Raw genomic sequence first — 23,668 nt, 5'->3', positions numbered from 1 at the left:
ATCATCAGAGTTGGGGGAAAAGACATAAACGAACAGCATTTGAGGTTAAATGTGAACACTGGAGAGCAGCAGTTAGCTTACAGGTTGAGGATAGAGGTTAAAATGTGAACACTGTAGAGCAGCAGTTAGCTTACAGGTTGAGGATAGAGGTTAAAATGTGAACACTGGAGAGCAGCAGTTAGCTTACAGGTGGAGGTAGAGCTGATGATCTATCGTCCCTCCATTGTCACTCGTACAGGTGGATCTGTGTCCCTTCTGTAAGCATCAGTAATCATTGGGTTAGGGAAAATACTGTGAAACTTAAAAAATGAAAGATGATACTTAGCATGTGTTTAAAAAACTCCATAGATTGTTTAATACAACATACCATATTCTCAACAATTCAACATCAACAAAATGTTTTGTTAATTAAAAAAAAGAAAATCTGCATGTTACCTTTATTGCACAGAACAATTTGAATGTTATTTTTTTCCCCATAGATTTATCTCTTTTTTTATGTTAATATCTTTTATTTTATCTCTTTTTTTGTAAAAAGTTGGCTTTGACTACATGTTTCGACATAGTCCAGCGGTCAAGAAGAAGAAGGAGAAAAAAAAAGCAACAAGATAAATTAAAATCCCATTTGTCATCTCGGGGGCTGAGACAACGGGGTTGTGGATTGGACGGGGGTTTGAGTACAGTAGCCACATTTTGAAAACCGAGAGAGCATTCGTAATCAGAAAAAGGGGAGGATACAGAGCTTCCAGAAAGCTCTGTATCCCCTGCTGGAGTTTATTCCGTTTTTTTCCCCCCCTGTTCTATTCCTTTCTGGAAAGAAGGGAATTACACAACACAAGCTGTGCCAGATATCTCCATTCACCAGTGAATCCATCTGTGTGTGTGTCTCTCTCTGACCATCTGCAGATTCAGTACCGTAGACTTCCAAACCACATTCCGTCCCGGTTGCGTCTGTGACGTCGGCCACCGTAAATAACTTTAGTCAGTTTTCTTTTCTTTTTTTCTTAATCTTCTCTACACACTCAAATCCAGAGGTCCAGCTGTCCGCTTTGTGTGGACTAGTTGAAACGAGGATAGCAACAAACAAAAAAGGGATTTATATCCAGAGCATTGAAACAACACTGTTTGTGGAGTTCAGGCAGTTCTTCTCCTGTCCTCCGTTGACACCGCACATGTTTTAGATGTGATTACACAGCGGGGAATATTGTTCCGGTAAATATTTCCCTGGCTTTCGTGGGGGTAGCTATGATGCTATGAACAGTTTATCAATATCATTAAACAATTGTACAGGAAATTATTTAAAGAAATCGACAACCACCAACAACGCTGGATTGTAAAAAAAAAAAAAAAAAAAAAACATCGAACAGGTTGAGGAGCACATTATTATGATCTGAACAAGCTTTTAATGACCCCACAGACATGTGACGCACTGAATTATACCATTCAACTGTAACCTATGAAGTGCATTTTGAAAAGGCCTGGGCTATTAAAGCAGAAATGAAGAGCGGGAGTGCACGTGCCAAGTATCATGTCAGTTACATTTGATACAGTGGTAGCCATTACAGACATTATCTGACAGCGTCCGATTACGGTATTGAGAGCATAACTAGATTTTTCAAGACAATCTGGTGACACCAACAGTAGCCTATACATGCGCTGAATTTGGGATTTATTTTTCTTGGCATGGATTAAAAATGTATTCTCTCCATCATCCTCTGGGCTGAGGAAGTATGATTGGCTTGACGTATGAAACTTAAACGTGCATGAAGCTGATTCTGTCAGTAGATATTGGGCTACTGTACATGCCAAGTCAAATTGTATTGTACCTATTGTCTCCTTTATTTACATATGTTTGGTCTCCAGAAAAAAAAATAGTGCAAAAGTTAGAGGTTATGTCAAAGCAATGGCACTGTATAGTGGTTTAAATTGTGGGCAAAGCTAGTTCTGGGATGAGATGCCGAGCTTTCTGATGTGATGGAAGTGGGTGTCCATGAGATAACTCTGATGATGACACATCTACGCCCAACCTCCTCCCTATCCAACTTCAAATCCGTATTAAAGACTAATTTTTACTCTATCGCTTTTAATTCAATTTAATTTAAGTCTACCCATGTACGATGTTCCCATGTACTGCTTATTGTATTTTACATTTTGCTCTCTTACACATTGAAATAATGCTATATTCTATTCCCTTCTTTCTGTTTGCCTCTGTGTATGTTATTATGCTCTGTAATGTGAAGCACTTTGGTTCGACCTCGGTAAATGTGCTATATAAATAAAGTTTGATTTGATTTGATTTGATATCCGTCCATCATCCATGTGCTTAGAGTAGGTGATCATATTGTAATAGCACAGATGGTAGTTACATGGTGCCATGTGAAATACATGGTTCTTAGTGAAATCTGTGCTGATCAGCGTTGTGCTTTTGAAATTGGAATCAGCTGTGTAAACCAGGCATTTGGGAAGCCCTCCTATGTTGCAGTGGTCAATATTCTCTCTTGGCCGTTATATGGATTTCCATTCATCAGTTTGACATTTAATCTATCAATGATACAGTATTTACTGTAGCCTATGTCCTCCACTCTATTCAGTGATCTGGTTCTAATCATTTGGAACAAAATATTTCTATGTTACGTTACGTCACGATATCTTGTGTTACACCGACACATTTCTTGGAAAGAAAACTATTTTCAAAGACCGACGTCTGTTGAGCTGTGCGTGTAACAGACTGGATGGTAGCCTACAGCACAATATCATCACACAGGTGTGTCTCACTCCCAATTTAAATGAAAGGCAAGTACAAAAGTTACCACACAACACTGCCTGAATGTGCTCTCCAACCTATAGAAATATCTGTCTTCCCTTTTAAATACAAACATTACCTATGCTGGGAAATGTATAAAAAAAAACAACAACATAAAAAAAATATATAAAAATAATAGAAAATACAGACAAAATACAAAGACAGCATTCAGCAATGGCCAAAATGATGATCTGCGCTCTCTTACATTCTGGCTGTTAGGAACAGAGACGTACGTGTTTTCGTCATTACGTTCCCCAAATAAATCCACAGGAAAAATAACAAAACCTGCCTTAGTAGAAACTGTTCGCATCAACTGTGCTTTCTGTTTTTGTTTGTTTGTTGTTGTTTTTTTTCCCTTTTCTTTTTTTCCCCATCATATGCCCAGTGCTTCAGTCAGGGGGAAAAAACCCCAAAAATAAAACAGATAACTACCATCACTAGACCAGGGATCCACAGGTTTGTAGGTGAGAGAGAGGGATACTTTTTAATTGTGTCTTTATAATTCTCCATTCATCCTTTTTTATCTTCTTCTCTTTTCAAACGTCTCAAAAGTAGCAAGTCAAATCCTCAACAGCGGGAGGGGATTTCCACCTTAAATCATTTTCATGTTAAACTTCCGCGGAGCGTCCGCCGCGGTGCTGCTGCTCACCCCGGCGTCCGACTTGCGCGGCACGTACTCGATCTCGATGTTGTGCTTGGTGTTGCCCTTCCCTCTGCTCCAGAGGAAGAGCAGAACCAGGCAGAACAGAACCACGCCCAGGAAGGAGATGAAGCCCATGGTCGTGGCGATGATCAGTGTCTTGATGTCGAACGGGAACGGAGCGTTGGCCCGCGTGCCGTTTCCGCCGGTCCCCCCGATTCCGTTCTCCGACGGCTGGTTGGAGATGAAGGCAAACGTCTTGTTGTTGGGCTGGTGCGGCCAGTCGGGGGAGTAGCTGTGGACGTGCAGGTGCGCCAGGGCGGTGTCGTTGCCGCCGGCGTTGCTGGCGACGCAGGAGTACGTGCCGTTGTCCTGGATCTGGGCGTAGCGGACCTCCAGCGTGCCGTCGGGCAGCACGGAGACGCGGCCGATGGTCTTGGACGTGATGTACTTCTTCTGTGGCGACAGCCACATGATCACGGGCGCCGGGTCGCCGTCCGCCTGGCAGGAGAAGTGGACGATCGCCCCCTCGTCCACAAACTTCTGCTGGGCCTTGCGGTCGCGGATCCGCGACTTGCGGCAGGTGAAGTAGTTGGGCTGCAGGACGTCCGGGAAGTCCTTGAACTCCTTCCCCTGGACGAACTCTGGCGAGGCGCACGTGGGCTGCTGCCGGTTGAAGTTGAGCCTCCAGCGCCGGCGGAACACCCACAGCATGCGGCAGTCGCACGCCAGCGGGTTGTCGTACAGCGCCAGCGTCTCCAGGTTCCCCACCGAGTGGAAGGCCGACTCCTCCAGCGTGCTGAGAGAGTTGCCCGACACGTTGAGGATCTTCAGGTAGTTCAAGCCGCGGAAGGAGTACGGCTCGATCATGGCGAGCCTCCCGCCCACCAGGTGAAACTCCTGCAGACGGAGGAGGTCGTGGAGCTTGTTCCCCTCGATGGTGTGGATGGGGTTGTAGGAGAGGTTGAGAAAGCGCAGGTAGACCAGGTGGCGCAGCGCCACGTACGGGATGGTGGTGAGGTTGCTGTTGGCCACGGTGAGCGACGTCAGGTTTAATCCGTACAGACAGTTGGGGGTCATGGTATCCAGATACGGCCAGTTGGCGATCTCCAGCACCTTGAGTCGGTACAGCCTCTTGAAGGAGTAGTCCCGCACCACGTTGATGTTGAGGTGCCTCAGCCGCAGGGTGACCAGGCTGTGGAGGTGGGCGAAGGCCTCCGTGGGCACCTGGGACAGGTTGCACTTCTCCAGGCTCAGGTGCTCCAGGCTGCTCAGGCCGTGGAAGGCCCGGTGGGAGATGAAGACCAGGTCGTTGTCGCCCACCTCCAGCGAGCGCAGGCTGTACAGGTCCTGGAACATGTAGTCCAGCAGGATGACGATCTTGTTCTCGCTGATGTCCAGCCGCGTCAGGTTGCTCAGCCCCGTGAAGACGCCCAGCGGGATGAGCTTGAGCTTGTTGCTCCGCAGGCCCAGCGCGCGCAGGCCGTACAGGTTGTTGAAGGCCCCGGGCTCGATGCTGGAGATGGTGTTCTCGTTGAGCTCCAGCTCCTCCAGGTTCGGAAACGCCGCAAACTCATCGGGGTTGATGGTGCGTATCCGATTCTTACTGAGGTCCAGCAGGCGGGTCTCTGGTGGGATGCCCTCGGGCACGGACATGAGCTTCTTGCGGTGGCACAGCACAGATCGCTCCTGGACATTGCAGTCGCAGCGGGATGGGCAGCCCGTGGCCGAGCTCGACAGCACGGAACCCAGCATCAGAATGAGGATGGGCTGCCAGCACGCCACTAAGAAGCTGTGCCCGTTCGCTTCCCCAGACACCATCTTCAACGGTTACCTGCGGACACACAGACAGAAGGAAAAGACATTTAGCCAAGTAAAATGAAACCGGGAAATAAAAACATAACAAAAGAGAGTATAGTGAGAGAACTGAAATAGACAGGTATGGAAATAAAACTTGGAACTTCAAAGCTGTCGGATAATTAAGAGTCGTGTTATAATTTGTTCCGCATGAAGAGCGGACAATGCAAGACTGAAGGCGGAACTAAAACCGAGGAAATTAAACTTGGCGGTGGCATGTGTGTGTGTGTACTGCACTGTATGGCAAGATGCCTTAGAGAATAAAGTGTTCCATTAGAAAGCCTTCAATATAATGAATAATAATCCACTGCAGATTTCAAAAGATTGAAATGTTCCAGCGTGCCAAATAAGTACACAAAGCAACTAAAACAAAGGCTCTGTTTTCATGTTGCTGCCACATTATCTCATTATTGAACGTAGCGCATGTGAACGTTATTGGTATATCTCTATCTGTGTGAAGGAAGCGTGCTTGTTTTTGCTTGTGTGTGTGCACGCACGGGTGGACGCGTGTGTGTGTGCGTGCATCAGGTGGTGGAAGTATTGAGTCTTCAATTTTGCATCACTCAAGCACACAGTGCGTTTGACATAGTACTATATACTTTGTTATCGAATCTTACATTTTCTGTCAGATATATTAATATGACAAGCTACGCCTTAGCTTGTCATATTATATATCTGACAGAAATGTAGGACTGGACAGATGCCTTTTATTAAAATACTGCTCTCTTTTATTAAAATACTGCTCCCTTTTATTAAAATACTGCTCTCTTTTATTAAAATACTGCTCTCCCTTAACGCACGGTGGCTATTTGCCACTCCACCTCACTCAGTCAGCAATCCCATGAGCGATAAAATGTAAAGTGTTGCCATCCTGCGTGTGACACAGTTCCAAACAGAATGGAGTGCATGAGTGCCCCTTCTGCAATATTCATGCCGCCGCGGCCAGAATGAATGAGGGTGGGAGGTTACGGGGAGAATAAGGTATGCGCTCGCATAATGGAGAGTGCTGACACGTTTGAATTCTGCATCGTTCACGTGGCTCCACACGGCTTCAAAGGGCTTCTCAGACGCAGGGCGGCTCCCCATGGCTCAACTGATGGGAAGGGCTGATGGCTGCAAGGAAGCTGCAGGTGCAAAGGCATCAGCACCGATTCCGTATCATTTCACATCATATCGATGTAGTTCTCGCAGCTAAGCCGCACTATATTTAACCCATTCAGGCCTGACGTCGAAAAAAAGGCACATTTTAACGATTAAAAAAAAATAGCAGACCTACAAGTTCATAGCACGCCACCGAGTGGCGCGCTATGAGCTTGTAGATCTGCTATTTTTCAATAGCTAAATGATAACATTATAACACAAAAGGCGTTCCCGCCCAAAATGGGTTAATTTATGTCTGTCTGTTATGTACATGATAGGTTGTTTATGTTTGACGTCAACAAAATGTACAATTATATGCAATTTACAATCCAGACATTTATCACGGTATTATCCAGAGGGATTTGTAAGTGCAACATCATACATACTTTGAAGCGCTTATTTGTAATGGCACTCTGAGCCCTCGCACCGAGGTCATGCCGTGCAACTCTGAATTTTTAAAGTCACTCTGGATAAGAGAGTCTGCTACAGTAAATGCCTAAGTTGTAATGCTTTGTACTGTACCTCCCAGCTGCTGGGAGGTTACGGGGAGGAATAAGGTATGTGCGCGCATAATGGAGAGTGCTGGGAGGTACAAAGATATTTTGTCGAAAGACAGGGCTTTTTATGGCAGTATAAAAGTTCAACCTCGGTTGAACTTCATAACATTCAACATAAAATAAATGTGTACGTGATTAACCACCTAAACCCTATATATAGGTTACGTAATTGACAGTACATCCCCAGAGGTTTATACTAGATTAAAAATGTCTTCGACACAAGGTTCTCTTTGCCAAACGCGATACAACACAACACAGCGTGATACTATAATAAAGAATAAAACACATTAATAAGGGCTGATATGCTGCATGAGATATTGTGTATATACAATGTGTATATGAGAATACGCTTGTAGGCACGGTAGCTATACTGTAGCCTACCCTGCTGATGAATCACAGCATCACAGGCCAAAGAATCCTAATAACCTGCCTGGTGTTGGCTTTCACTCTGTGTCAGTCACGGCTTGCACACACTTCAATTCCCCCACACGGGGCACACATATATTCCCGTCGCCCCCCCCCACCACTGATCAATCACCCCGCGCACGGCATCATCTCTCTTCATATGAAATGGCGCTCCCCTCAAACAGAGACGAGGGGGAGTTCGCATTTTTCAGAGGCTGATCCAATCTGGCGCCGTGTCACCGCAGACAGATAGAGGGTTCAGACAGACAGGCAGGGAAGGTGCGCAGGGAGACGGGCACGTCTACAGCGAGATCACATGACTATCGCAGCCATTTCTCCTCCTTTTCTCATGCAGGCTCTGCAGCCACAGAGCTCACACTCAACCTTATGATACAGTGATACAATGTGTTTTAGGTGTTTAAATGCAACCTGAGCGGGCCAATTAGCAGTAATGGAGTTAGGGTGTGTGTGTGTGTGTGTGTGTGTGTGTGTGCATTTGCGTGTGTGTATTTGCGTGCGTACGTGTATTTGCATGCGTGTATTTGCGTGTGTGGTTCAGAGTGTGCTTATGTGCTTCCGTGTGTGTGTCTGAGTGTGTGTGTGTGTGTGTGTGTGTCTGTGGGTGAGAGTGAGTTTGCATGTCATACTGTAGAAGTGTGTGCGTGTGTGTGTGCTGTGTTTGCATGTTCTGTAGGTGTGTGAGTGTTTATGTGTAGCTGTGTGTTCGTGCGTGCGTGCACGTGCGTGTTGGGTGGAGGGGCTTGGAAGAGTGATGGTGTTCAGCGTGACATATATAGACCCCGCCGCACAGTCCGGGAAGTGGACACACAGAGACAGACAGACAGACAGACAGACAGACAGATATGCAGCCCTTGTAGGAGCGACTAAACAAACACTATCTAATTTCTGCACCATCTGTCTCCCACTCCAATGCAACCCCGACCTCAACCACCTCTGCTCCACCCCCCATTAACAATATAATTACAATTGATTTTCATCCCTGCAGAAATGTTGCGCTGCCACTCCACGTTTCTTTATGTAAAAAGGACTATGCCGGCATGAGTTATATATTGGAGTGAATCATGGAGTGTAAATCACCATGTGCTTTGCAACGCTGAGCGAACAGATATGCTGCAGAAAGCAAATGGGTGAAAATTAACATGGACTTTACGACGCGCAGTTTGATAGGCTGTTAAAATGGAAGAACAAAGTCTCTCTTTCGTTCTCTGTTCAAAACGCACAGGTGAACTTCTCTTTATTGAGGGGCACTATCCCCTCCTATGTTCAGCTATAGTGTAGATTTCTGTCCTAACACAAACATGAAATGCTATGAAATGAATTTTCGTCATATGTGTCTGAGCAAGTCGACATGTTACGGCATGATGATGTACGACAATAAGAGGGGCCCTCACTTCACACAGGTGTGCTTTTTATATTTGATCGCTCACCGTTGTGTGGAGACTTGCCTTTGACTTCTTGCACCAATCTTTCTCTTATCTTTTTCAGCTGTTTGGTCTTGTTTTGCCTTGTTTGGGTCAGTATCTTTACTATTTAACCCTCTGATTGACACTCATAGGATCTCGACTGAATTGTTATGTCAACTGTCAATTATTATGTTGAACTTGAAAGTTGACACTACACTTCTTTAGGAACTGTATGTACTGTATATATATATATATATATATATATATATATATATATATATATATACATACATAAGGTTAAAAATGACCTTAACCTTTTTCATATCAAGGTCCAACATTAATTTGGCATTTGAGCCAAAGACCACCATTTTGGTATTGTTGGATACCATTTTGTCCACAATTCCATGCTGTATTGATGTGGCCATAGGACATATAACAGGCAAAAAATAATCAAAAATAACAATCCTTTCTACATTCTCTAATTGTGTAGACTTCTTGTAAATTAAGTAATGCAGATGTTTAACAATACTTTTGAGAACGTAAAATTAAACTAAATGAATCCGTAAGGTTAAATTGTACACTCTATTATTATCGTATATAAAAATATAACACAGTATATAATCAGTTAGGGATGCAACTGCAGGTGTATCTGAAGTTCAGCTGTCTCAGGAAAGTTGCATTAGCATGCATTAGCATTAATCAACATATTCTTTGTGAGCAGATATTCACCATGCCTCTCCCCCTCCCACAGTTGTGGCCACACCAGATGTGATTGTGTGCGCATTGCACAGCTGAACACACTAACTTTGTGTCTGCCTGTGTGTCTTTTTGAAGCAGGTAAATGCTTGAAACTGTAACTGTGGCTTTTCTCTCTCTGTCCATCCAGGTGAGTTGAAGGCAAGGCCGGTTCTAGAGGGGGCAAAAGTGCGTCCTGCCCACCCAACAAAAAGTTATGGGGAATATATATAACAAAATATCAGTACAATTTATCATTTCTGATTGGGTGGGCAACATTTTTAGACCCACCTGAACACAACGCAAAAGGAGTGTCTCTCGGTAGTCGGTAGTGACTATAGCGAGGTGGAGGGAGAGACTGTGACGGAAAAAATGTGCACAACAGAGAAGAGTTCAGACCACAACACAGATAAACTGATATGATGATAGCATAGTTCTCTGTGCATTTCGGGAGTTTGGAGGGATTTGACTCCCCAAAATGTTTCCGCCTGTGCCCCCATGTATTCTACCAGCCCACCCTAGTGGTGCAGGCTAGAACCACCCCTGGTTGAAGGCAGACCGGCCTGGCAACATCAAGACAGAAGATTCTGCAACAAGCTGCTCTGTTTCTTAGGCGTGCAAGCTTGCAATGGACTTGTGGTGTCCTGTTTTATTTTGTTGCATTAACCTCTGAGTGGTGTGTCCACTCAGAGTTTCACAAGTAAACTTCAAGTACAAAAAAAAGGTTGACAGAAAAAAAGGCAGCCATTGCTGAACTTTGCAGGTAGAGTCATGTGTAAACTATAGTCTGCATTGTCCAGCTGTTCTCATTACACTAGAAATGAGGTTCAGCTGTCACCAGACACCTTGTGTGTCACTATGCAGCACACCATGAGTCACAAAGGTGCATCCCTGCACAGCTGCTCTGCTGATTGGCAAATATGCTGATCCTAAAAATACAATATGGTTCACCAAAAAGGACATTAACCGCCTTAACCCTGCCATCCCTATTTTGGGCATGTCATTAAGTAGCGATGCATGATACTATCGGTAGAGCATATCGATATTGGCCGATATTTCGCAATATCGATATAGAAATTATTCTGATATTTTTTCACCGATATTGACCAATATTGATCGGTCATTGCGATATTGATACAATAATAATGTGACTCTTAATGGCTTTGAAAATGAAAATGAAAACAATTCAGCAATGAGCTCAATATAAATATAATATATGATAATGTAATATAGCCTATTGTTATCGGCCCATTTTGACCCTGTACTAGTGTACTGCATATTATTATTATTATCATTATTAACAGTCTAAAATAAGCGTTGCATGGTAATAGAAAACCTCATCACACAGTGTTGTACTATATACAGTACACCACGTTCTCACAAACCGCCCGAGACATGCATGTCGCTCGGTGACAGTGACAGTGACACCTGTCAATTAAAGATCCCCGCTGTCAGTCAACTTGTCCAGAATTCCCCAGCGTGCTAAGCAGCTGAACCTGTCCTGTCTCTCAAGGTCAACGGCTAACTATCCTCACTGACCCTCCCTCTGCATCATGGCGTGTGGTGGAGAATGTTTGTGCAAAAAGATAAAGTGCAGTTTCTCGCTTCAGTAGCTTTAATAGGCCGCGTGGCATGTGACAGAAAGGGACTGCAAAAAGGCCAGAGGAGAGGGAAAAAAATCAATATTGTTATGGCGAACACTTAATTAAGGAGCGACGTGTGCAAAGCCATTCTGGGTCGCTTGCGCGTTATCTCTCGTCCTTATCTGGGGAGCACTGGGCTAACTGGACATAAAATTCACCAGAAGAATCGGTGGGGGGGGGGGTTTCATAGGGTCATTTCTCCCCGCTCTGTCACTCAATTTTTACATTTGATTCCCTCCGGGGTCAGAGGTCAAATGAGGGGATTTGACGATAACATCGGTAATCAAGCCAAACGCCGTATCAAATCAACCCCGAGATGACTGCCCCGTCTCGGAGATCACACACCCCAGATCTAAGGCATGCTTGGCTGCCACTCTGTGCTTCATGGTGCTTCCAATCTGCTGTCATATGCTCTCATTCTCCCACGACCGTTCCCTTTAACCTATGTTGATGGAAGCCCTATAGCCTGCCTGGCTGGGAGATGCCTTTGCTTTCTCAACGCAATGCACTTTCACATGATAGGTATGTATATGACATCGTCACCGTCGGGTGGAACCCTCATATCTCCATATATGTATTATTTTTCCTGCCTACTTCATCAAACAATGACTAAATAACAACTGCATTGGACCCATTGGAACACAGCACATTTCTTTCCATTTCCTGAATACAAATTATTTTGGACATACAAGGTTTCCACCTGACAGCAGTGATATATGATATGATAGCCCACAGTAACTACTGTAAGTGAAGCCCTGGGCATATTGGTAATCCAACCACTTAAACCCCATGTACACTCTGTTGAGCAGAGTCTCTCAATGGCCTATTATACTGGGCCTTCTTTCCCCTCTGCACCAACATTTTTGCTGAAAATCGCAGATCTTAAAGCTCACCAAATAACTGATCGTACTGATAATCTCCTGAGAATACACCTCAAATCACAGTTGCACTGTTTTATCATATTTTCTGCAATAGGTTACCTCTTTGAATTGTGATCTTATCCCTTGTTGGTTCTTTGACCTAATTTCTTCCCGGTCATCAATAACATTTTGTCTTATCTCTGAGACAGACAGGTAATGCTGGGATGTACTGTATCAACAGAGGACTAAATATCAACACCAAACGTTCCAGGCCATGACACATCAAAATAATGATAATTTAACTGGATGGGTCCAGGACTCCCCCCACCGTGACAAGCACTTGTAGACATTAAATTTGGTTTTACTTGGTTCTACGGTTAAATATTGTGAAAACAGCTGAAATACAAGCTCACAACGCCTCGCAATGCGAGGCATTATTATTATTATTATTATTATATCTTTTTTTTCATTTTAGAGGTATTACAAAAAGTCCTTAAATGATCACTTTAGAAATGCGCACCCTTACTGTATATGTTGGTTTTTTTACTATTGACTGGGGCACGGCACGGCACGGCACAAGCAGGCTCGCTGTGGGGTGAGTATGGGGCAACCTGCTAGCACTGATTAAGTCTAAGTCCATTAACAGTGACACTGACACCCAGTCAAGACTGTGATTAAGTCCTAATCCCAGACAGACAGAGACTACCCATGAAAGTAGTGCATTTACTTAATGACTACTGTACTTACGTTGAGGTACTTTTTAGTTGACTTGAGTATTTCTATTGATTGAGATCTCACAGTGGATACTGTACAAGTGCATACTGTACTCTCAAAGTTAAAGTAACACTGAGGAAGTTATATTGCATATGGCTCCCCTAGTTTAAAATCACAACTGGCAAATGTGTGAAGACACAGGGGAAGGGGAGGACACATTAATATGAAAAATGCTAGCTATGGTTAAACATTTATGGCTGCGTTTTGTTAATGATCCACTGTTATCATTCGCTCGCAGGCACATGGCTCTTAATGCAATTCTTCACTCCAATCAGGGTGTCTGTTTTTGCCCCACAGAGAAGCACTATTAATTGAGGCTGAAAGCAGATAGAACACAGGCCTACATATCTATCTCTCTCTCTCTCTCTCTCTCTCTCTCTCTCTCTCTCACAGCAGCAGTAGCTGTTAAATTGACCAAACCAGGAATGGCTGGATGGATGATGGGCCACTTTGAATGAATCTACATGTAATGTATGATGGCATTATTATTATCCTTATTATTATTATTATTATTAAGCTTGTAGATCTGCTATTTTCAAATAGCCAATGTACAGTATATGGCCGGCCGCTTGTTTCTCTTGCAAAACCTTTCAACCCTGACGTGGGGACGTACAGTACATGGTCCTATGATATTATGTCCCCCAGTTCCCACACACCTATCACTGTGGTTTTTATCATGTCACTTTGACAACAGGGCAGGCGTGCCCGGCCGAGCCGTTAGGCAAGTGCAAGTGCCCGCACTGAGCGGCCGACGCACTGAGCGGCCGACGGCCCGGCTTGACAAGCTGCACTGGACAGAATAGGTTATCTCCTGTCTCCACAGCACATGCTACTGTACTTGACACATAGTGACATGTGCCTTAAGCTAGCTAACGTTAGCCGGCTAGCACGATACGCAGTTATACATGTTGTGATGTAAACAGATTGGCTGCGAGCCAGTCTGTTTCTGAGGCTGGGACCGGGACCCTGGAGACATAGGCTACTCATAGATATGCTCCAGGGTGTCAACTCTGTAAATAAAGTAGCTACAGTCCACAGTGATCTCACACAGAAGACATTTCTTCTACAGAGAAGTACAATGTATTTTCATCCCCCCAAAAAATTGTTTACTGGAGAAAATATTGTGCTATCTAGAACAGCTTGTATACAATGAGAGGACTATTACTGTGGAACACAAAACAAAACAAAACAGAAAGATAATTATTTTCTACCAGAGATTCCCCCAGTTATCCAATTATTGTCTTAGGAATGCGACCAAAACAAAAAGAACTCAATGAATTCAAGGCTTCATATGGTGTGTAATTGATCAAAATGAGTATTTTTGGGGGGTGAACTAAGGACAAGACAACACTTACGTGTATGTCATAACTCGATGTTATGAAGTCCAAAATCCCAGCCGATATCTTCTCTCTCATAAAGATATTGAATTAACAGACATATACAGGCCAGCCCTATGCCACAGGCAAACGTATATACTTTTCTCCTTCTGGAAGAGATCGAGTCCAAATCGAGTTCACCTTGCTGTAACATCACTATAAGCTCTGCAAAACAAAACGACGAGGAGCAAGGAGGAGGAATAATAAGGCTATCAGGGAAGACTTATATACCTGATGAAGAGAAAGCCATATTATAGCCACTGGTTTGACCACCTGTCACAGCGTATCGACGCTGAGCCCTGCTTAAATACCTGCAAGCCTCCAGAGAGAGCCGCAGGAGAGGGGAATCCCAGTCGACAAATGCTGATGCCAGTTTATCCACCTCAATACCCATCCGTCCACCTATCCATCCATCCACCTATCTATCTATCCACCTATCTATCTATCGATCTACCTATCCATCCATCCATCCATCCATCTACAGTAGCCTATGTGTCTATCTGCAGCAGCAGCACAAACGTGTTGAAAAGCCCCATGGGACCCTGATGCCTCGCAGCCTCCAAACTGCCTCGTCAGCTCCTCTCCTGGGATGATCTGGGAGAGGTGTGTGGGTTACACCATCCTTCTGCACACACACACACACACACACACACACACACACACACACACACACACACACACACACACACACACACACACACACACACACACACACACACACACACACACACACACACACACACACACACACACACACACACACACACACACACACACACACACACACACACACACACACACACACACACACACACACACACACACACACACACAGGCTCTCCCCGCCTCCCCTGTTCTGTTTGCATTAGTATTGCATTTGCATGATGTTGATGGTCGATTCTGGAACAATTTGCATATATTGCTGGCATATGAGTGCAAACACACACGCACGCATGCACGCACACACACACACACACACACAGACGCACGCATGCGCGCAAGCACACGCGCACGCACATTGAGAAAGCTGACACCATTTGGCCAGGGGTATATTTTGGGCGGTTAATGGTTATACAGGGACCCAAACTTTACAAAACTTTTAATAGTGAAAACAGCCTACAGTATTTTCAAGCTCATAACGTCTTGCATTGTGAGCATGTCTGCTATTTTTTCGCTATTTCCTCACAAGCCATAAAAGACAATGTTTGGGAAACACTGATTTGGACAGCTGGGCGAACATGTGACACAACGGGTCATAATGTGTGCCAGGTTCAGAAAGCCATATCTCATGCCTGTGGCTGAATGTGCTACATGGATTAAGTGGGTGAGCCATCAGCATGTTCTCTTCCCAGTGAAGACTTAACAATGCAATTCTCTGTTAAGCACAAAGTTGCCGCTGGCTGTTCTGACAGCTTTTTTCCACTGCGAATGTAACTCCAACCGTAAATCCCTCATTATAGCACTCTGCTAGCATGACCTTTAAACTTATCCGCTCCACGACCACCGGGCTATTGTATTACTCTGGCAAGGTCACCACACACAAACGCACACTCACACACGCAGTCTCACACACACACACACACACACACACACACACACACACACAGTACACAGTACACACTTACTTTACTTGTGAGAGCCAAAATGTCCCCACAATTATAGTAGAACTTGTGAGGACCTTAATTTCCTGGCCCTCACAAGATAAATGGTTGTTTTGTGCATACAAAAACAAAACAAGCAAATAAACAAACAATACAAAAAATTAAAATAAACGATTGAATGTTAGAGTTAGGGGAACATCCAGGTTGGGTTTTGCGTACTTGCACATTTAGGCAGCTATCTGCTCAGTGTAGTGGAACACAGTATCACACAGGCACAATGTTTCAGACACCCAGAACATATATTGTAAAACAACAATCTCTTTACTTAGTATTTCTAAACGCATTGAAACAGCACAGCATATATATAGATAGAATAAGTATGAGGCATATGCTGCAAATCCATCTTACCAGATAGTAGTTGTTGCTCTCACTCTCTCTGCACTATCTTTTGCTATATTGCTTCTGTTAAATTCCTTTTTGGACCTTGGGGGTCTTCAAAGCCTCGCCCAGACCATTGTTCACTTTGACCAATCATACTTCGCACTCGAGAAACGCCAGGGCCCGCGAGACACATACATCTGTGTGGGTGATAACTCCTCAGTTCATCAGTGTTCAACGATATACATCTGTGTGGGTGATAACTCCTCAGTTCATCAGTGTTCAACGATATACATCTGTGTGGGTGATAACTCCTCAGTTCATCAGTGTTCAATGATATACTATATATAGAGAACTGAGCACTGTGAACCTACAGGCACATACTTGTATGGAAACTGCATGTATATGTACACACTATTTACTATTTAGTACATGTACACATAGAACATATTCGAGGAACATATTCGGGGTACATGACCATACACAACTACAATTTAAAATGCATTGCCTTTATTGCATTGCTTTTCTCCAAAGCTGTACCTCACATTCACACAGCGATGACGGCGGAAACCATGCAAGGCACCAACCTGCTCATTTAGGCGTTCAGTTCAGTGTCTTGCTCAAGGACACTTTGACACCTTTTCAAGAGGAGCCGTGAATCGAACCTGGAACCTTCAGATTCTAAGAGGGCTACTCTACCTCCTGAGCCACCCCTATGATTGGGTTAGGCATCTGCAGGTCAAGTTTAGGGGTTAGAGTTATAGACACTATGTGTCATGGGCTTGTAGATCTGCTTTTTTTTGGCTTTAGGTTTAGGGTAAAACATAAATAAAAAAGAAGACGTTCATACAATCACTGTCCTAAAATGTTGATGTCCTCATAAGTGTAGTAATACGTGTGTGTGTGTGTGTGTGTGTGTGTGTGTGTGTGTGTGTGTGTGTGTGTGTGTGTGTCTGTCTGTCACCGGGGGAGGCTGTAAGCTGCCTTGCTGGGATTGCAGGCCCGTCCCTGTGAAATGGCTGAGGCTTAAATGTAAGCTGACACCGGCCAGATGGGCTCCAGGACCGGGCCTGTAATCCAGGCAGAGTGCAGCTACTGTAGGGGAGGAAGAGGAAGAGGATGAGGACGGAGCCACTTGGCGCAACAACAAGGTGTATAGGGTTCCGACGGCGAGACCAGATGTTGTCCCGACGCCATCTCACAAACGCACGCACGCACACACACAGGCACACAGGCACGCACGCACACACAACCCAACACATTAGTCGCAGCACAGTGCAGTGTCCACACACACACACACACGCCTCTTTATTAACGCCTATTGCAGGCTGTTGGGGACAAATTAACCACCGGTGCATTAAACCCTGGTGTGCTATAGTTTGAGCATATCATAATTGGATCTGCAAAGTAAATAAAGTTTTCAAATAATTATAGTGGAGTAAAAAGTTTAATATTTTGCCTCTGAGATCGCGGGTATACTGACATTTGGAGACGCTCCAGACAGTAAAGTAGGAAACAACTCTACAGCTCAAGTACGGTACTTAGTTACTCTGCACATGCACCACTGGGCGTCAGAGGCGAGCCGGGCCTGTTTGCTATGCTGCCCATGTGACTGTAGAGATGAGTCATGCTGGGGTGTGAGCAGAACCGCTAGCTGTTTGAGCTACTGACCTGAAACACTGCAGTGTGCAGCTCCACTATACCGCCCTGCAGGCAAATTATGTGTTTCATCACAACACATCACTTTTTTTCTACATTAACACAGACATATGCTGTTTAAATGCAGCTAATTGTCGGTGTCAGCTTTCTCGGCTTCGGGACTGAAAACATTTGTTTTGGTGAACGTTGTTTTGATGACTTACACTTTGTGAGGATTGCCTTGCGGAACGCTCCATTACACATGCAGGGAGGTTATAGGTCTTTGAGCTCTACATCTACACCAGGGGTTCTCAACCCGTGGGTCATGACCCCTGGGGGGGGGGGGGGGGTCGCCAAATTACTTTGGGGGGGTCCCCAAATTATTATTATTCTTTTGCAACTGAATGGCTGGAAAATGGAAATTAAGAGTTTACATACATACGTGCAGGTGCATGCATAAACTTTCCTTAAAGATTATATATTTCAGTATTAATTTATTTTATATTTTCTCTATTATTGCAGTCAGTTTGTATTGGTGGTGGGGAGGGGGGCGGGGCGGGGGTCTCGAGACATGGCCAAAGCATTTCCGGGGGTCCACAGCCAAAAACATTGAGAACCCCTGCTCTACACCAGCAGTGTTCAACTCAACAGGGCGTCAGGGGCCCCTAGGGGCTCCTCAGAGTTACTACAGGGAGGCTGCCATATCCTTGAACCCTACCCTTTTCTGAGCAGAACTTCTGAAAAAAGAGAATACCAAGTACTGAGGGCTAAAGTATAATCCAAGGGCTCCATCTTCATCCTTATCCCTTATCCCATCATTTTTAAATAGTTCAACTAGCCGATCTACATCTAGTCATCTACACGTTGTGAGCTTGTAGATCAGCTATTCGAACTATTTTAAAAGGTTTCTTAAAATAGTAAAAAAATGGCAAATAAGTTTAGGGATGGCGCAAGAGATAGCCCCAAGTATCCAACATACACTCTCTCTCAACTAGGATATAGGCTACTATAAACAGCTGACAGGTCAGGCCCTCCCAGGTATGAGAACAAAAATTATAAAGTGTGCGTGAAACATCTGACGGTACGGTATGATATCAAAGTGTGTGGCACGTACCACACAGCGAGTCCCATGTTCGATTCCTTCCCTGCATGTCACTCCCTCTCTCTCCACTGTATATGAAGGCAGAACAAATCTCCTGAAAGAATATATCAATGTGTTGTATTGTTTTGCTAAACTCTGTGTGTGATGCCGTTTGGGACCTGCTCTGCTTTCAGAAGCGTATCGCTGCGGGATATGGCACGTAACAGTTGCGAGAACAGTCTACAGTCTACCCAAACTTTTTAGCTCAAGACTCAAATAATAAATGTATAAAGTTTAAACTAGTGTAAAGAGCAGATCTACAAGCTCACAACCCACTGCTTCGTGCCACATTGTGAGCTTGCAGATCAACTATTGTCAGTTTACTTCTTAAACATTTGTTTTCTAATTTATGGAATTTCGTAGATTACTAAAAATACATCACAAACGTCACTAAAAAGTTTTTTGAAAAAATAACCATTAAAAAATAAATGCAAGGAAACAAAAATGAAAGGGACCCATAAACATGGCCCATTGTTTGGGAAACAGTGGTCTACTCTAGATAATCATAATTATATGGTGTATGTACGTTATGTATTATGTTCTGAAACATGTCACTTGGGATTTGGCAAGTCAAATCTCATGAGGCTCAATCAGCCAGCATCAGCCAAGGGGGCAATTTCAGGCCGCTGCAATTTATCTCTGCAACGTTCTAAAATGCCTTTGTCTCGGCACAAATCTTTGGTCTGAACAAGGTTTTAGACTAGAGGAATGCCACTAAATGAGGAATTAAGTGACACACTTATCCGCACTCAACCAAGTCAGTTACAAGATACGCAACAATCAGATCAAATTAAGGAGCCTACATTTCTAAATGCGACGTAGATTTTCTAAAAGCCTATTTCTAAATCCAGACCATTCATGCTTCAGGGAACTAGAACCAACTCTCCCTGGAGGCCAGGAAGCACAGAACGAAGACCTGCCATGTCATCAGCATGGGTTGAACATTCCTCATGCTCCACACAGTGGATTTTTGGAACACTGGCAAAGTAGTATACTGGGATGGGGAGCACCTGGCCGGGTAATTTGAGGACAATTTTGCGTTGGTAGAATCATGCCTTCCAGGGAGGGTCTACACAATAATGACTTAGCGTTCATAGTCTAAACTGAGCTCCACAACGGGTCCAGTTAATGAGGAGATGCATGTGAAGAAATACCTTAGCTCAGAGACAGAGTGGGAGGATTTTGAGCATTGGAAAACGGATGGCACCGGTGCAGAGAAATGTGTAGCCCTAATGATTCTTGTTGTTAGAACTCTGTACAAAGTCATATTTCATTACCGCTTCTCGCTCCCATGGTAGCTAATTTGGGGCTACACATTTCACTGAAGTGCGTGCGTGTGTGTAGTACGTGCATACAGTACATACAAGTCCAAGTGGTGCATGCTCGATGTGTGTGTCTGTGTGTGTGTGTGTGTGTGTGTGTGTGTGTGTGTGTGTGTGTGTGTGTGTGTGTGTGTGTGTGTGTGTGTGCGCTGGCCGAGTCGTATAAAGGAGATGGTTTTCTGTGTGGAACTCATTAAAATGCTCTTCTGCTCAGCCGAGGATCCATGCAACCACACAGAGGCTTCACACACACAGCTCTAACAGAGGTCATGGAGTTCTCTACTGATCAGCAGCCAGCGAGTGCTTTGATCTTCTATCGCTGTTTAGGAGTCAAAGATGTAGACGCGTTTCAAACTATTGCAAAGAGATAAAACAGCAATTACAATTCCTTAAAACATAATTTTCCTTTAAATGTCAATTGCATCCATAGACTAGACCGATAATTTACCACATAAATATGGTCCAACATCTAAATACCGGTGCATCCCTAAGTTTTATAATAAAGAGGAATACAGGTTCTGTATACCTTATTATGTTAAAATTCATGAACTGAAGCACACAGAGCGTGACTGTGAGAACATCAAGAGAATTAAAGCAGTGAGTCAGGAATGTCCTCTGGCGTGGTGGTAGGGGACTGGCATATGGCAGCTTTTTGTTGGCATGGCTGCTGTTCAACCACAAAGTGACTGTGTAGTCACAGTAGACCTAATTAGTAAGTCAGTTTAACCACTTCAACCCTGGCATACCTATTCTAAGCATTGACCATGGGCATATAAGCCAACGGTGTTGAAAATCATTTTTTTTTTTTTTTTGTTTACTCAGCCTAACAGTCAAAGCTAGTGTCGCAGTCCCGCTCCCTCGAGAGACCCGGAAAATAATTCCCCGTTCATTTTCAAAAAGTATTTATTTAAAGACGTTTACGCCGCGGACAAAGCCAACTCTTCTCGTGACAAATCATGACAATAAACACAATGTTTTGGGCCAAACAAATAATTTTTTTGTAATTATTTGTTTGGTCCAAAATATTGTGTTTGTTGTCATGATTTGTCACGACTCGAGTTGGCTTTGTCCGCGGCGTAAACGTCTTTAAATAAATACTTTTTGAAATGTCTATGGGGAAAATGCATTGGGAATTAATTCCTGGGCCTGGCGTAGTCATGAAAGGGGGCGGGACTGCGACACTCTATAGCAAACTTTCTGTGAAAATGGCAGATCTACACGCTTAGGGGACCCTCTACCTACCTGCTAAACAAAGTAGAGCAGTGGTTCCCAGAGGCCCACTTGAACATCTCAAAGTTGTTGGCGGCCCACCCATCTGACCACTTCAGGCCTCTGTTCATAGTGTATGCAGGTTATTATACTGTACAGCATGTTCCATTTTAACGATCGATAGTTTGTCTTCTGGCGTAGATCAACATAACCAGAATAGTATGTTCGAGTTCCTTTTAACTGTATCACAATTCTCGGAAATACAAATGGATGAAGACATGCATGATAGGGTTGTCCCGATCGGAACGGGTGATCGGATCGGGGAGAAAAGATCAGATTTTTAATTGTCCAATGTAAATCTCAAAGAAAGCAATGAGATTTTGTAAAAACTGTTGTGTTTATGCTAGTTGTTTTCCTTCTGGTCCCGGTCAGAGATCCTCAAACAAAGACTAGTCACACTCAGAGGCGTGAAAGACACCCATTATGAAAACAAAGGAAATGCATGATGGCATAGGTGTCTGTAGTACTCTCTCTGGATGAGAGAGATACTCTTTAAGAGTTTTAACTTTACTTCAGTTCCATAAGCTGAAGAACATTAGTCCTTGCTATGATTCCATGCTTTCAAGAAAAAAAACCCACAATGACCATTTTGCCTTTCAATAATTGAAAGGCAACACAACAGACTATACACTAGAGTGACATACATTAGATATTTGCTATTGTGATATGGCATAAGTGTTATATAAAAAATAAATATAAAGATTGGAACCGCAAAGATCGGTATCGGTCTCAAAATCAAATGATCAGAATCGGATCGGGAGCAAAAAAACGTGATCGGAACTGTGTACTATAGCAGCGCGTTATACCGGAGGTCTTCATTCTAAACTGACTAATAAGAAACTGTGAAGCTGGGAAGGTCTATAAATGTAACACCAGACCAATTCCTCAACTCCTCTGTGGCACAGTCGGGAGATGAATGTGGCAGTTTGTTTACGAGCAGCGCGTGGGTGGTGCGATGGTGTCTGTGTGTTTGTGTGTGTGCATGTGTGTGTTTGTGCGTGCATGTGAGCGTTGTGTTGGAACTTGGCAGGCGTCATGGTACTGTAACACATCTCGCAAGAAGCGAAACAAACAAGGAGACATTTACAACAATAAAATCCATAATTTGCAGACATCATTTTGCAAACGAGCAAACACAGTGTTATTGCAGTTCATAGACGAACGATACAGTCAAGGGAATCTATCTAAACTCCTTCAATCGCTCCATCTATCTCTCCTCTCTTCTACTACAGCTGTAAGCTGTTCATTCATTAGTCGTGCCCTTTCAACCACCAAACAGGGTGGTTTACCACTTCCTTGTGTTATGTAGACACAACTCAGTAGGCATAAATCATATTGTAACACAAAACTAATCTCTTTACCATTTAGGCCTGACGTCGGGAAAAAAAATCATTTTCTGAAATAACTGTTTCTATATCTGTGGTGCTCAATATTTCATGTCAAGGACCCCAAAAATGATATAGTAATTGGCCACCGAGACCCATCTGAAAATATGTTATTCCAGGAATCCCTCAGAAGCAAAGAGTTGAGGTAAAAACATTGGCTCTGAAAGAATATATATTCAAAGATGTGCGCCACATTTTCACGATTTAAAAAACATAGCAGACCTACAAGCTCGTAGCGCGGCACTCTGTGCCGTGCTATGAGCTTGTAGATCTGCTATTTTTCAATAGCTAAAGTATAACATAATGCTTAAAACACCAAAAGGGGTTTCCGCCCTGAATGGGTGAAATAGCAACTTGAACCCAGAAACAGGCAGACATCTTTGCACTGTGTCTCCTGAAAATACAACGACAATGTATAGGGCTGTGATGGAACTAATCCATTTAATTTATTATAAACATGTTTTAAAAACATGAATGATTTTAAAACATTAATTTGGGAACTAAAATAATATTTTGCCGGTGAAAGTTACAGGAGTGCATATGGTGGTGTGTGATATGAAATCCATGCCTTCCACTTTAAAGGAAACATGTCTCTACATCCCACCCGAGGAACCATATGCCTTTCCACCATCAAGGAAACATTTCTCCACACACACTATAAATTGTAGAGCGAGATTGTTAAAGTATTCAATGTAAGACCTTTCAATTAAGCCCTCCCTCCCA

General features: G+C 43.8%; 1 protein-coding gene across 1 annotated transcript in view; it reads right to left on the bottom strand.

The window, feature by feature from the left end:
- Positions 1–389: 389 nt before the first annotated feature.
- The window catches only part of lingo1a (leucine rich repeat and Ig domain containing 1a), a 51,697-nt gene continuing 28,418 nt past the window's right edge, over positions 390–23,668 (bottom strand). Inside the window, exon 2 of the mRNA XM_080760821.1 lies at positions 390–5,274. Within this exon, the coding sequence (XP_080616947.1) occupies positions 3,393–5,261 (1,869 nt within the window). The 5' untranslated portion in view covers positions 5,262–5,274 and the 3' untranslated portion in view covers positions 390–3,392. The remainder of the gene's footprint in view (positions 5,275–23,668) is intronic.

Source organism: Protomyctophum bolini, assembly GCF_963924005.1.
Source record: "Protomyctophum bolini genome assembly, chromosome: 4".
Classification (NCBI taxonomy): domain Eukaryota; kingdom Metazoa; phylum Chordata; class Actinopteri; order Myctophiformes; family Myctophidae; genus Protomyctophum; species Protomyctophum bolini.
The sequence above is the reverse complement of the archived record's forward strand: the minus strand, read 5'-3'. Positions and strand labels throughout refer to the sequence as shown.